The 15,024-nt window shown below is 44.8% G+C and overlaps 1 protein-coding gene across 2 annotated transcripts in view; it reads left to right on the forward strand.

Annotated features, from left to right (window-relative positions):
• Nucleotides 1-13,798, forward strand: part of LOC121579937 (rho GTPase-activating protein 20) — a 51,859-nt gene extending 38,061 nt beyond the window's left edge. For both annotated transcript variants that reach the window (XM_041894943.2, XM_041894944.2), the window contains 6 exons: nucleotides 5,655-5,827; nucleotides 5,928-6,089; nucleotides 6,280-6,389; nucleotides 7,307-7,496; nucleotides 11,916-12,030; nucleotides 12,132-13,798. In XM_041894943.2, coding sequence (XP_041750877.2) covers nucleotides 5,655-5,827; nucleotides 5,928-6,089; nucleotides 6,280-6,389; nucleotides 7,307-7,496; nucleotides 11,916-12,030; nucleotides 12,132-13,765 — 2,384 coding nt within the window. In that variant the 3' untranslated portion in view covers nucleotides 13,766-13,798. The remainder of the gene's footprint in view (nucleotides 1-5,654; nucleotides 5,828-5,927; nucleotides 6,090-6,279; nucleotides 6,390-7,306; nucleotides 7,497-11,915; nucleotides 12,031-12,131) is intronic.
• The last annotated feature ends 1,226 nt before the right edge of the window (nucleotides 13,799-15,024 follow it).

Consider the following 15,024-nt stretch of genomic DNA (forward strand, 5'->3'; position numbering starts at 1 on the left):
CCACGATAGTCAGAACGACCGTGTTCCCCTCAGAGGCGGGCAACCCCGTGACGAAGTCCAGGGCCAGATGCGACCATGGTCGCCGGGGAATAGGAAGGGGGTGAAGTAGTCCAGAGCTGGGCCGATTGGTACTCTTATTCTGCGCACACACTGGACAGGCAGCAACAAAACCCCGAGTATCCTCGGCCATGGCAGGCCACCAAAAACGTCTGCGAAGAAACGCCATAGTCCGAGCCACGCCAGGGTGACAAGCCATCTTGCTTGCGTGGGACCATTTGAGGACAGCAGGACGAACCGACTCAGGCACAAACAACCGACCGGGTGGACCGTTACCGGGACCGGGCTGAGTCCGAAGGGCCGCCAGCACCTCCTCCTCAATCTTCCACATAACTGCTCCCACGACGCAGTTCCGGGGGAGGATTGTCTCGGTCTTGGACCCACTCTCCTCCGTCTTGGAGAACATCCGGGACAAGGCGTCCGCCTTGCCGTTCTTAGATCCAGGTCGGAACGTCAGGGCAAACTTGAATCGTCCGAAAAACAACGCCCACCTGGCCTGACGGGGAGTTGAGACGTTTAGCCGATTGCACGTAAGCAAGATTCTTGTGGTCCGTCCAGACAATAAACGGTTGCTCCGCCCCCTCCAACCAGTGGCGCCACTCCTCCAAGGCAAGTTTCACCGCGAGAAGCTCCCGGTTACCCACATCGTAATTCCTCTCCGCAGGCGAAAGGCGACGAGAGTAGTAGGCGCAGGGATGGAGTTTACTGTCCGTGGAGCATCGCTGCGACAGGATGGCGCCAACTCCCACATCAGACGCGTCCACTTCAACGACGAACTGACGGGCCGTGTCCGGTTGAGAGAGAATCGGTGCGTTGGTGAATCGCCTCTTCAAATCCAGAAACGCTCGATCCGCCTCCGGATTCCACTTGAAGGTCCTGATGCTGGAAGTCAAGGCAGTTAACGGAGCGGCCACACGGCTGTAATCCCGGATGAATCTGCGGTAGAAATTGCAAACCCCAAAAATCTCTGGAGCTGCAATCTCGTACCGGGCTGGGCCCATTCCAGAACCGCTCTAACCTTCTCCTGGTCCATCCTAATCTCTCCCCTGGAGATGATGTACCCGAGAAAGGATGTCGTGTGGGCGTGAAACTCGCACTTCTCGGCCTTCACGAACAGGCGATTCTCCAACAATCGCTGCAGCACCTGCCGGACATGCTGGACGTGGTCGGAAGGTTCCTTCGAGAAGATCAGAATGTCATCCAGGTAAACAAACACAAAGAGACCGATCATATCTCTCAGGACGTCGTTCACCATACTCTGGAATACCGCTGGAGCATTGGTCAGTCCAAACGGCATCACCTGATACTCGAAGTGACCCATCGGTGTATTGAAACCCGTCAACCACTCGTCCCCCTCTCTGATCCGGACCAGGTGATACGCATTGCGTAGGTCTAGCTTGGTGAACACCGTAGCACCCTGTAAGGAGTCGAAGGCAGAACTCATCAAGGGCAGGGGATACTTGTTCTTGATCGTGATGTCATTCAACCCCCGATAATCAATACACGGTCGAAGAGAGCCATCCTTCTTACCCACAAAGAAGAATCCTGCCCCCAGGGGTGATGACGAGGGGCGAACGAGACCAGCAGCTAGGGACTCCTTGATGTAGGTCTCCAACGCCTCACGTTCAGGTCGGGAGATACTGTATAACCTTCCCTTGGGGTAGACAGCTCCAGGGACCAGGTTGATGGCACAATCATAGGGTCGGTGGGGAGGGAGTGACAGAGCCTTCTGCTTACTGAAAACTTCCCCCAAATCGTGATATGTCTCGGGAACCAGGGACAAATCTGGGGGTTTAGCCTCAATCACCTGACTGGGAACCGAATGGGGGCAGGCAGTCTTGAGACAGTTAGCATGACAATCAAGGCTCCAACTCGTTACCTTGCCCGTCACCCAATCGAACGTGGGATTGTGTTCCTTCAGCCAGGGGTATCCAAGGACCAGAGGAACATGGGAAGACGGCAGAATGAAGAATGAAATCATCTCAGAATGATTCCCCGACAACCGCATCTTAACCGGTTCAGTCCTCATCGTGATACGTGCCAGACTACTGCCGTTCAGAGTGGTCGCTTCAATGGCTTCCGGCAATTGCTCCTTGGAAAGCCCCAGCTGTTCCACCAACTCGGCATCAAGAAAGCTTCCATCGGCACCTGAATCGATAAAAGCGTTAAGCGCTAAGCTCTGATTCCTGTTCACAAGGGTAGCCGGGAAACGGGGTCTGACAGAGGTACTGAGAGGTTGAAACTGGCTCGCTAAAAGTCCTCCCAACTTTAGCGAGCCGGGCAGTTTGACGACCGCCGGGAACAGGTGGAGATGTAATGTCCCGAGCTACCACAGTAGAGGCAGCAGTTGGTCTGACGTCTATGTTGACGCTCCTCCTTGGTTAACCCGTGCCGCCCCACTTGCATGGGTTCAGAATCGGGAGAGAGGACCTCTCCACTAATCCATTGTGGAGGAGAATGATCGACGTGTTCTGGTCCACCACCCGACCCGACTGGGAACTGAGAAGCTGATCGGTTGGACGGAACCCATTGCTTCTCCCTCCTTCGCTCTCGGACTCGATTATCCACCCGAATAGACAAAGCTACCAAGCTGTCCAGGTCACTAGGCTCCGGATAGGAGATCAACTCATCCTTGAGCTGCTCCGACAGACCCTGGTAAAAGGCCGCTTGCAGAGACTCCTCGTTCCACCCACTCTCCACAGCCAACGTCTTGAACTCGATCACGAAGTCGGCCACGCTGCGAGTTCCTTGGCGAAGCGAAAACAGGCGCCTAGCTGCGTCCCTCCCTCGGACGGAATGGTCGAAGAGCTTCCTCATCTCGGCCGTGAACCCCTGGTATGAAGCCATGCAGGGATCCTGTCGTTCCCAAACGGCTGAAGCCCACTCCAGCGCTCGACCACGCAGCAACTCAATCACAAAGGCTATCCTAGCCTTGTCTGTGGCATAAGAGTAGGGCTGTAGATCGAACACTAGTCCACACTGCATAAGGAAGGAACGGCATCTTCCCAGCTCTCCCTCATACTTATCCGGCGTCGGAACCTTGGGCTCACGGATGGACACAGCTTCAGAAGCGGCAGGCGAGATGGGTGAAACCGGTAGTGGATCCTCCACCGGACACTTGCGTTGGTTCTGGACCTCCGTCAGACCGGTAGAAAGGTTCCGAACTGACAACGCGATCTCCTGTAGTACCGTGCTATGATGGCCCAACATCTTCTCCTGCTGGGTAATAGCATGGCGAACAGAGTCCAGGTCCGCTGGGTTCATTACTGGCCGGATCGTTCTGTCACGGTTAACTAAGCCGGAACCCAGAAGCAGACCAGGACACGGTACGTGAGACAAAGGTGAGTGTTTATTAATAGAGTCCGAGTGAAGCTGAATAATCCAGGGAACAGAGCGGGTGGCGTGGATGGGTTGTTGAGGGTGCAGTGGTTGGTCCGGTACTGGCTCGGCAGCCGCCGACCATCAGGCAGAGGTTGGGTGAAGGTTCCGGGTGAGGGACTGCAGACAGAACAAAACGGAGGTCAGTACACAGCAAGTCAAAAAAGGTGCAAAACAACAAAACTAACACAACTGGCTCAGAGACTGATACGCTGACAACATACTGTTCATGGCTAACGATCCGGCAGGAACTGGATGTTGGCCCAGAGCCTAAGAAGGGTGATGATCAGGACCAGGTGTGCAGATTGCTGATGGGATGCAGGTGCGGAAAACCAGAGCGCTCCCCGGAGCGTTCCCGAACCCTCGGGAAACTGGAGAATACGAGCAGGAACACTAGTCACCAGACAGGACCCGACTCAGACAGCCGGGATCGTCACAATTAGAGATTGCGCACCAGCTGTTGTTAACAGAGACACACTCTACCCCCCCATGAGCTTACCCGACCCTGCTGTTCTGTCCTGCTGATGCATAGACAAACCAGCTAGATGTACATTATCCATGTCCTTGTTCAGCTAACTTTCAGAGAAACTGTAGGATATTACAGTTCTTCAAACCTCTCCTCGGCGACAGCCAGCCATTCCATGTATTTGATCTATTCCAGAGCTAGGACACCTGATTCAACTTGTCAACTAACGCAAAAATAAGATCTATGGAATTTTAATTTAACATAAAACAATATTATATGGCAAAAAGTTTTTTGTAGAACCTTTGAGATTGAGTTGATCAGGCTGTTGATTGTGGTCTGTACAATGTTGTCCCACTCCTCTTCAATGGCTGTGTGAAGTTGCTGGATATTGGTGGGAACTGGAACACACTGTCGTACACGTCGATCCAGAGCAATCCCAAAAATGCTCAATGGGTGACATGTCTGGTGAGTATACAGGCCATGGAAGAACTGGGAAATTGTGTACAGATCCTTGCGACATGGGGCAGTGCATTAACATTCTGAAACATGAGGTGATGGAGACGGATGAAAAGGCACGACAATGGGCCTCAGGATCTCATCACGGTATCTCTGTGCATTCAAATTGCCATCGATAAAATGCTATTGTATTCATTGTCTGTAGCTTATGCCTGACCATACCATAACCCCACCGCCACCATAGGGCACTCTGTTCACAATGTTGACGTCAGCAAACCGCTTGCCCACACGACTCCATACACGCTTTCTGCCATCTGCCCTGTACAGTTGAAACCAGGATTTCTGACAATTTGTACAGAAATTCTTCGGTTGTGCACACCCACAGTTTCATTAGCTGTCCGGGTGGCTGGTCCCAGACAATCCGCAGGTGAAGAAGCCGGATGTGGAGGTACTGGGCTGGCGTGGTTACACGTGGTCTGCGGTTGTGAGGCCGGTTGGACATACTGCCAAATTCTCTAACACGACATTGGAGGCAGCTTATGGTAGAGAAATTAACATTCAGTTCTCTGGCAACAGCTCTGGTGGAGATTCCTGCAGTAAGCATGCCAACTGCACACTCCCTCAATATTTTAGACATCTGTGGCATTGTGTTGTGTGACAAAACTGCACATTTTAGAGTGGCCTTTTATTGACCCCAGCACAAGGTACACCTGTGTAATGATCATGCTGTTTAATCAGCTTCTTGATATGCCACACTTGTCAGGTGGATGGATTATCTTGGCAAATAAATGCTCACTAACAGGGATGTAAACACATTTGTTGCAAATTTGAGAGAAATAAGCTTTTTGTGCATATGGACAATTTCTGGGATGTTTTATTTCAGCTCGTGAAACATGGGACCAACACTTTACATGTTACGTTTATATTTTTGTTCAGTATAGAAACTTTTGGTAATGGTTCTCTCTAGAACCTTAGGAAAGGTTACATTTAGAACCTTATGAGCATGGTTCTTTTCAGAATCTTTAAAAAAAGGTTCTACAGTATATACTGTAGCACCAAATAACCCTTATTTGGCATTATATAGAACCATTTTTAAAAGTGTGTGTTCCCCTCTGGGAATTGCGTTGATTCGTTACTCAAAATGACGTTTTAATCTTTTTTTCTGCGGTGTGGGTTTGGCTGAAAGCAGGTTTGATTGAATGTGGATCAAACAGGCTCTATGTCTGTCATTATCTAGACAACCACATATCTGTCATGCAGAGTTTCAATTTTTTTTGCTGTTCATCATTTCAAACAGATTACTCTCAGAAACACATCAAGAGAAAGAAGTCTCTGATAGACTGGGCTCTGAGAAGAGGACATGGCAGCCAAGGAGGTAGATATCCTGAATCCCCCACCACTCCTCACAAGCTCTTTGGTCTTTCATTGTCCTCCATCTGTCATCATGGAAACCTACCCAGACCCATCATGGTGAGTTGTGAATCCCCTCAAATATGAACAATTATAAAGTATTAATCTCTACTGCTGGGAAACTACTACATGTCTGGTCCATTGTCTATTCTCCATACAGGACATGCTGTATCTGCTGTACCATGAGGGCCCTACCACTACAGGGATCTTCCGGCGCTCGGCCAATGCTAAGACATGCCGGGAGCTGAAGGAGAGACTGAACTCGGGCAACAGTGTTCAGCTGGAGGGGGAGTCTGTGTTTGTTGCTGCATCAGTCATCACTGTAATTGCTTTCTGAAGTCTCACTTGTGTTTTAGATTACTTACTAGCCTGCATTGGATTTTAAACAGAAATATTATGGCCAGCAGTGATAGTAACATGTTAAAATGGAGGACAAAAAGTTTAAAAGTCACTATTTTCATACTGTACTGTATAGATTTTGATTGCTAGGACTTCTATATTTGAATGAACAGGACTTTCTGCGCAACATCCCTGGCAGTGTGCTCAGTACTGGTCTGTATGAGAAGTGGATGGAGGTCATGGCGGCTGATGATATTGAGGACAAGATTGAGTTGATAAAAAGGTGAGAGACACATACATCTGTTCATTTGTTTACCAACAATAGATTAGTGGCTAAAATAAATGAGTTGTCATATGGTCCTTGATAAACTGAGACAATTGAGTTAGAGCAGGGATGAAACAAAAGACTGCACCCTCTAGCTCTCCAGGAAGGTTAGCCACCTCTGATATAACGGCTCTGGTTACAATTATGTCTTAATGAGATTTTCCCGCTTGAATGATTGTCCGGTGTCTACCTATTCTATGGGAGTTGAAGGCTTCTTCACAACGGCTCTTCAGATGATGAATAGAAATGGAACATTTGGGTAATAGATAGGAAACATTTAGGTAATGCTGAGCCATACGTGTGAGCAGAAACAGAACAATAATGAAAATTGTATAACAGAATAACATCCGGTTATGTGTTCTGTCCTGTTCATATAACATTCTTTAGTCTGTCTCTATCTTTAGTAAATTCCACTTCTGCGCAGTACATCCAGTCACTTTACTTGGGGAAGCACACATCAATACATCTCTCTCTTCATGTTGTTGAATGTGCTCTAATGTGCCTAATGTGTGTTTTTCAACAATATTGAGATAAAAAAGAGAGATATTGAATGACTTTAAAACAGGACATGAAGTGCTGAGAAGGCTATTGGAATTCAAAAACAAGCAATACAGTTCTGTGTGTTATTCTAGATGCACAAAACGATTGAATGAATTTAGCTTAATTGCAAACCACTGCTCTTCAATTCTATTGAGGGCATTTAACTTCTATTAAAGAGGGTTCTTTGATATGTCCTTTTATTTCACTTTTTGCCAGTCACATGTTTCAAGGTTTGAATCATTATGTGCATCAGCCACTCACATATTCCTCTCTACATTACTAGCCTCAATTAGCCATTGGGGTATTAATGGTTTTCCATTTTCTGTCCCCTTCAGGCTATTGAGCCAGCTTCCAGAGGATAATGTTACCTTGCTCCGCTACCTGTTCGCCCTTCTCTACCACATCCAGGAGCACTCGCAGGAGAACCAGATGAACGCTTTAAACTTGGCCCTCTGTATCGCTCCTAACATGCTGTGGCTGCCTGTGCCCACTGGGCCAGAGGAGGAGAGTCAGTCCACTAAAAAGGTAGATATACTTAGGGATCTCCTGCCCAACAACAATAGTACCCTATGGATATTTTATAAGTACCATAAATAATCTTCAATAATTAATGTATTAATTTATTTCTCTGTATTTCTTACACAGAGAAATAAATGAATTATTGAAGATTATTTAATATGCGCTGACCATCTTTGTCGCTATGGACTATGAGAATCCAGCACCCGACAACTTCTGAAAAATAATATGAGAGTGAGCATGTTATCTATTATTATTTTTGATAAATATAGTCAAAGATATAATATTCTATTAAGGCTTCAATGAAACACACAAATGCAAGAATACATCCATAGTGAATTGCTGAGTTTATGTATTAATACAAAATTAAATGATTATGCAGAATATACAATTCAATGTACACTACCGTTCAAAGGTTTGGGGTCACTTAGAAATGTCCTTGTTTTCGAAAGAAAAGCAATTATTTAGTCCATTAAAATAACATCAAATTGATCAGAAATACAGTGTAGACATTGTTAATGTTGTAAATGGCTATTGTAGCTGGAAACGGCTGATTTTTTATGGAATATCTACATAGGCGTACAGAGGCCCATTATCAGCAACCATCAGTCCTGTGTTCCAATGGCACGTTGTGTTTGCCTATCCAAGTTTATCATTTTAAAAGGCTAATTGATCATTAGAAAACCCTTTTGCAATTATGTGGCCGCAAAACACAAGTCTCAACGTCAACAGTGAAGAGGCGACTCCGGGATGCTGACCTTCTAGGCAGAGTTGCAAAGAAAAAGCCATATCTCAGACTGGCCAATAAAAAGAAAAGATTAAGATGGGCAGTCTGAGATATGGCTTTTTCTTTGCAACTCTGCCTAGAAGGTCAGCATCCCGGAGTCGCCTCTTCACTGTTGACATTGAGACTGGTGTTTTGCGGGTACTATTTAATGAAGCTGCCAGTTGAGGACCTGTGAGGCGTCTGTTTCTCAAACTAGACACTGTCCGCTTGCTCAGTTGTGCACCGGAGCCTCCCACTCCTCTTTCTATTCTGGTTAGAGCCGTTTGCGCTGTTCTGTGAAGGGAGTAGTACACAGCGTTGTACGAGATCTTCAGTTTCTTGGCAATGTCTCGCATAGAATAGCCTTCATTTCTCAGAACAAGAATAGACTGACGAGTTTCAGAAGAAAGTTATTTGTTTCTGGCCATTTTGAGCCTGTAATCGAACCCACAATTGCTGATGCTCCAGATACTCAACTAGTCTCAAGAAGGCCAGTTTTATTGCTTCTTTAATCAGCACAACAGTTTTCAGCTGTGCTAACATAATTGCAAAAGGGTTTTCTAATGATCAATTAGCCTTTTAAAATGATAAACTTGGATTAGCAAACACAACGTGCCATTGGAACACAGGACTGATGGTTGCTGATATAGGGCCTCTTTACGCCTATGTAGATATTCCATAAAAAATCAGCCGTTTCCAGCTACAATTGCCAATTACAACATTAACAATGTCTACACTGTATTTCTGATCAATTTGATGTTTTTTTAATGGACAAAAAAAGTGATTTTCTTTTCGAAAACAATGACATTTCTAAGTGACCCCAAACTTTTGAACGGTAGTGTATACAGTGGGGGGAAAAACGATTTAGTCAGCCACCAATTGTGCAAGTTCTCCCACTTAAAAAGATGAGAGAGGCCTGTAATTTTCATCATAGGTACACGTCAACTATGACAGACAAAATGAGGGAAAAAAATCCTGAAAATCACATTGTAGGATTTTTAATGAATTTATTTGCAAATTATGGTGGAAAATAAGTATTTGGTCAATAACAAAAGTTTCTCAATACTTTGTTATATACCCTTTGTTGGCAATGACACAGGTCAAACGTTTTCTGTAAGTCTTCACAAGGTTTTCACACACTGTTGCTGGTATTTTGGCCCATTCCTCCATGCAGATCTCCTCTAGAGCAGTGATGTTTTGGGGCTGTCGCTGGGCAACACGGACTTTCAACTCCCTCCAAAGATTTTCTATGGGGTTGAGATCGGGAGACTGGCTAGGCCACTCCAGGACCTTGAAATGCTTCTTATGAAGCCACTCCTTCGTTGCCCGGGCGGTGTGTTTGGGATCATTGTCATGCTGAAAGACCCAGCCACGTTTCATCTTCAATGCCCTTGCTGATGGAAGGAGGTTTTCACTCAAAATCTCACGATACATGGCCCCATTCATTCTTTCCTTTACACGGATCAGTCGTCCTGGTCCCTTTGCAGAAAAACAGCCCCAAAGCATGATGTTTCCACCCCTATGCTTCACATAAGGTATGGTCTTCTTTGGATGCAACTCAGCATTCTTTGTCCTCCAAACACGACGAGTTGAGTTTTTACCAAAAAGTTATATTTTGGTTTCATCTGACCATATGACATTCTCCCAATCCTCTTCTGGATCATCCAAATGCACTCTAGCAAACTTCAGACGGGCCTGGACATGTACTGGCTTAACCAGAAATCTTGCTTGTTTGTAGGTGACCAAATACTTATTTTCCACCATAATTTGCAAATAAATTCATAAAAAATTGTGATTTTCTGGAGAAAAAAAATCTCAATTTGTCTGTCATAGTTGACGTGTACCTATGATGAAAATTACAGGCCTCTCTCATCTTTTTAAGTGGGAGAACTTGCACAATTGGTGGCTGACTAAATACTTTTTTCCCCCACTGTATATGCTGAAGTTTTCAGTTCCAACTGGGCACAGACATCAATTCAACATTTATTCCATGTTGGTTCAATGTAATTTCATTGAAATGACATGAAAACAACATTGATTCAACCAGTGTGTGTCCAGTGGGTTCATATTTGGTACAGCTTTTGGAATAGGCTTCATTTTCTATCTCTTCAGTAGCTTACTGCTAAAATAATCATTTTAAAAGGCAACATGATGTCAAGGTTAAGAAATGAATTAAGTTTAATTTGCAGAGGATCAAAAAAAGTCTAGCTGGTACATTGTTGTCTGCGACACAATTTGGCCAATGCGATTCTTATGCCAATTATGCCAATTAAACATCAGAACATTGATCTACTGTTTGATGTTTGTGTTGCTGTGAAACATCACAAAGATAAAAACAGTTCTCAAGAGTTCTTAAAACATCAAAAGTGTAAGTTATAAGCTACAGTGAGCTCCAAAAGTATTGGGACAGTGACAATGTTTGTTGTTGTTTTGGCTCTGTATTCCAGCACTTTGGATCTGAGGACTATGAGGTTAAAGTGCAGACTGTCAGCTTGAAATTTCATCCATATAGGGTGAACCGTTTAGAAATTACAGCACTTTTTGTACATAGTCTCCCCATTTTAGGGGACCAAAAGTATTGGGACAAGTTCACTTATATTTATGTGTATTAAAGCAGTAAAAAGTATTTGGTCCCATATTCCTAGTACGCAATGACTGCATTAGCATTAATCTTGTGACTGTACAAACGTGTTGGATGCATTTGCTGTTTGTTTTGGTTGTGTTTCAGATTATTTTGTGCCCAATAGAAATGAATGGTAAATAATGTATTGTGTCATTTTGGAGTCACTTGTTTTTGTAAATAAGAATATAATATGTTTCTCAACACTTCTACATTAATCTGAATGAATCGTGAACAATGATGAATGAGTGAGAAAGTTACAGACCAACAAATATCATACCCCCAGACACGCTAACCTCTCACCATTACAATAACATTGGAGGTTAGCATTTTGTTTGGGGGGGGTGATATTTATGCCTCTGTAACTTTTGTCACTCATCATTATTCACGATTAATTCAGGATTATCCGTAATCGTGGTAGCATCCACATTAATGTAGAAGTGTTCTATTCTTATTTACAATAAAAGTGACTCCAAAATGACACAATACATTATTTACCATTCCTTTCTATTGGGCACAAAATAATCTGAAACACAACCAAAACAAACAGCAAATGCATCCAACAAGTTGGTACAGTCACAAGTTGATGTGTCATTGCGTGCTATGAATATGGGACCAAATACGTAACTTTTTACTACTTTAATAATGCACATATGTGGATTTGTCCCAATACTTTTGGTCCCCTAAAATGGGGGGACTATCTACAAAAAGTGCTCTAATTTCTAAACGGACAGTCTGCATTTTAACCTCATAGTCATTGAATCATTTCAAATCTGAAGTGCTGGAATACAGAGCCAAAACAACAACAAATATTCACTGTCCCAATACATTAGGAGCTCACTGTGTAAGTTGTATGTTTCTGTGTAAGTTGGAATAATACACTGAATTGAAAGTACTTTTCATTGGACAGTAATGAATCTGGTGTTGTAGTTAGCAAGAAAATATAATTAGCATCCATGAGCAGATAGTGTATGTTCATCTCCTGTATCTCCTATTTGTTAAGGGTTTCTGCCTCAATGTGTTTTTCATGTCTCCAATGCAGGTTGCAGCTCTCATCCAACTCCTCATTGAAAACACCCCAGCCATTTTTGGTAAAGATGTTGAGTGCATTTTTACTGAGCCAAATAGTGAACAAGGAACTGTAGAGGATGTCATGGGTGAGATCTTTGTTAGATAACATAAATGGTTTCAAAAAATTTTGGCATTTTCATGGAAACCCTGTGGTCTCACTTTGATCTTTTCATGTTTTTTCTTTCAGTGGAGTCTTACCAGCAGCTCTACTTGTCTGATGATTGGGACTGGGAGAAGCAAGGAGGACTTCACTCTCCTAATAGGGAACCTTTCTTCCTGCCTCTAGGGAAACTGGTCTTGAAAGAGGAGAAAGAGATTTTGGGCCTTCTGAATGAGGTTGACTCCTTGAAAAAGCAACATGTGACAGAGGACAGTGCTTATAGCTGTGGGAATCTAGACTTAATGTCTTCCCTCTCCAGTGGGTCTATCTGCTCCCTGATGGTGACCCAGAGTCTTCGCTCAGCCCGCTGCTCCTCAGAACCCAGTGTGTGTCTGGCTTCTCCCCAGTCAGGGCCCCAAAGCCAGCTCCACACTCCTGTTGCCCGCCAGTCCAGCTGCGATGCGGCAGTGATGTGTGGCTGTGCAGACCAGTCCCAACACACACACAAACCCCACGCTAAGGGGCTACTAAAGGGGGACAACAGCCCCAGAGTAGGTGGCAGCAGATCTAGGTATGCCTTCTGGAGGTCCCCTCAGGTAGCCTCTAGGTTCTGGCACCCTGCCCAGAGGCTGGCCATGTCCAACAGGTCCAGTTTCTCCAGCCTGTCCTCCACAGCCACCTCCCCGTCTGCCTCCTCTCTGAGTTCCATAGACAGCGCCTTCTCCTTCTGCTCTGACTCTGTGTCCTCTCTCAATGAGCCCAACTCCCTACCCTTCCTGTTCGGCTCGTCGGCACGGTTACGCCCTCTCACCCCAGACACCCCGAAGAAATTCCCAAAAGACTGGAGCATGACATTCCCAGCAGCAGTGGCTCAGGCACCCGAGGTTTTGGACTGGTATAATGAGTATGATGAGAGAGAGGAAGACAAGGAGCATTACCGTTCTATTAGCATTCAGAATAGAGAAGACCACCAGTTACGTACGCAAAGCCTCTGTAGTTTAAAAGGTGAGAATAGTCAAAGCCCTGTCTCTCAACCAGATGACAGTGCGAAGATTATCTCTGATTGGAGTGGGGAGCAGGTGCACCAGAGCCAGAAGGATAAAGTGTTCGAGACGTCAGAGTCAAAAGGGCAGACCAAAGAAATATCCATTACACACATACAGCTGAGAAAAACAAACAACCAGGCTGTCAACAAAGAAGAGATGAAGAGGACAAAAATTACATTTTACACCTCCTCTAATAGAATGCTGGTGAAGAAACAGTCTGATCAACCTGTGGAAGAATGTGGAGTCTCTCTGGTGTCTGACACAGGGAGAGAACATCAGGAAAATGCGGAACTGCTGGCCCAAAGTGTGCAGGTCCACATACCCCAGACAGTGTTCTATGGTCAAAACAGTCCACTGGTCCTTCAGTCTGTGTCAATCAGACAATCTGCCAACAACAAGGAGAAAGGAGCAAAGGCCAAAACAGATATTGACCATGGCGAGGTGGTCCCTGAACAGTTGGGTGGTGGGTGCACCCCTCTCTCCCAGACATCATCTAAAACCAATGCCAAAACTGCAAGCACAATCAGCCACAATACTGCAACCACAATCAGCCACACTATAAGAATAAAACTGCCAGCAACTGTCAGAAACACTGTGAGAGAATACTTCAGCTCAAGTGACAGCAAGAATGGCAACTCGGATGCAAAAGCGATCGAAAAAAAAAGTTGTAAGTAAACTCCAGTAGCAAATTAAAATGGCTGGACCAACAGAAAATATCACAAAGCTATCACATGGTGAGGAATCAGTTGTCTGATTGTACAAATGCTCATCATTTGGTGTTATAGAATGGGTTATCAGAATGTAGATAATCATGGGTTACTTTACCCCCCTCTTTGTGTGTAAATACAGTTGAAGTCGGAAGTTTACATACACTTAGGTTGGAGTCATTAAAACTAGTTTTTCAACCACTCCACACATTTCTTGTTAACAAACTATACTTTTGGCAAGTCGGTTAGGACATCTACTTTGTGCATGACACAAGTCATTTTTCCAACAATTGTTTGCAGACAGATTATTTCACTTATAATTCACTGTATCACAATTCCAGTGGGTCGGAAGTTTACATACACTAAGTTGACTGTGCCTTTAAACAGCTTGGAAAATTCCAGAAAATGATGTCATGGCTTTAGAAGCTTCTGATAGGCTAATTGGCATCATTTGAGTCAATTGGAGGTGTACCTGTGGATGTATTTCAAGGCCTACCTTCAAACTCATTACCTCTTTGCTTGACATCATGGGGAAATCAAAATAAATCAGCCAAGACCTCAGTAAAAAAATTGTAGACCTCCACAAGTCTGGTTCATCCTTGGGAGCAATTTCCAAACGCCTGAAGGTACCACGTTCATCTGTACAAACAATAGTACGCAAGTATAAACACCATGGGACCACGCAGCCATCATACCGCTCAGGAAGGAGACGCGTTCTGTCTACTAGAGATGAATGTACTTTGGTGCGAAAAGTGCAAATCAATCCCAGAACAACAGCAACGGACCTTGTGAAGATGTTGGAGAAAACACGTACAAAAGTAACTATATCCACAGTAAAACAAGTCCTATATCGACATAACCTAAAAGGCCGCTCAGCAAGGAAGAAGTCACTGCTCCAAAACCGCCATAAAAAAGCCAGACTACAGTTTGCAACTGCACATGGGGACAAAGATCTTACTTTTTTGAGAAATGTTCTCTGGTCTGATGAAACAAAAATAAAACTGTTTGGCCATAATGACCATCGTTATGTTTGGAGGAAAAAGGAGGATGCTTGCAAGCCAAAGAACACCATCCCAACCGTGAAGCACGGGGGTGGCAGCATCATGCTGTGTGGGTGCTTTGCTGCAGGAGGGACTGGTGCACTTCACAAAATAGATGGCATCATGAGGAAGGAAAATGATGTGGATATATTGAAGCAACATCTCAAGACTGTCATGAGCCCTCTCA

Source organism: Coregonus clupeaformis, chromosome 13 (assembly GCF_020615455.1).
Source record: "Coregonus clupeaformis isolate EN_2021a chromosome 13, ASM2061545v1, whole genome shotgun sequence".
In the NCBI taxonomy this organism is placed as follows: domain Eukaryota; kingdom Metazoa; phylum Chordata; class Actinopteri; order Salmoniformes; family Salmonidae; genus Coregonus; species Coregonus clupeaformis.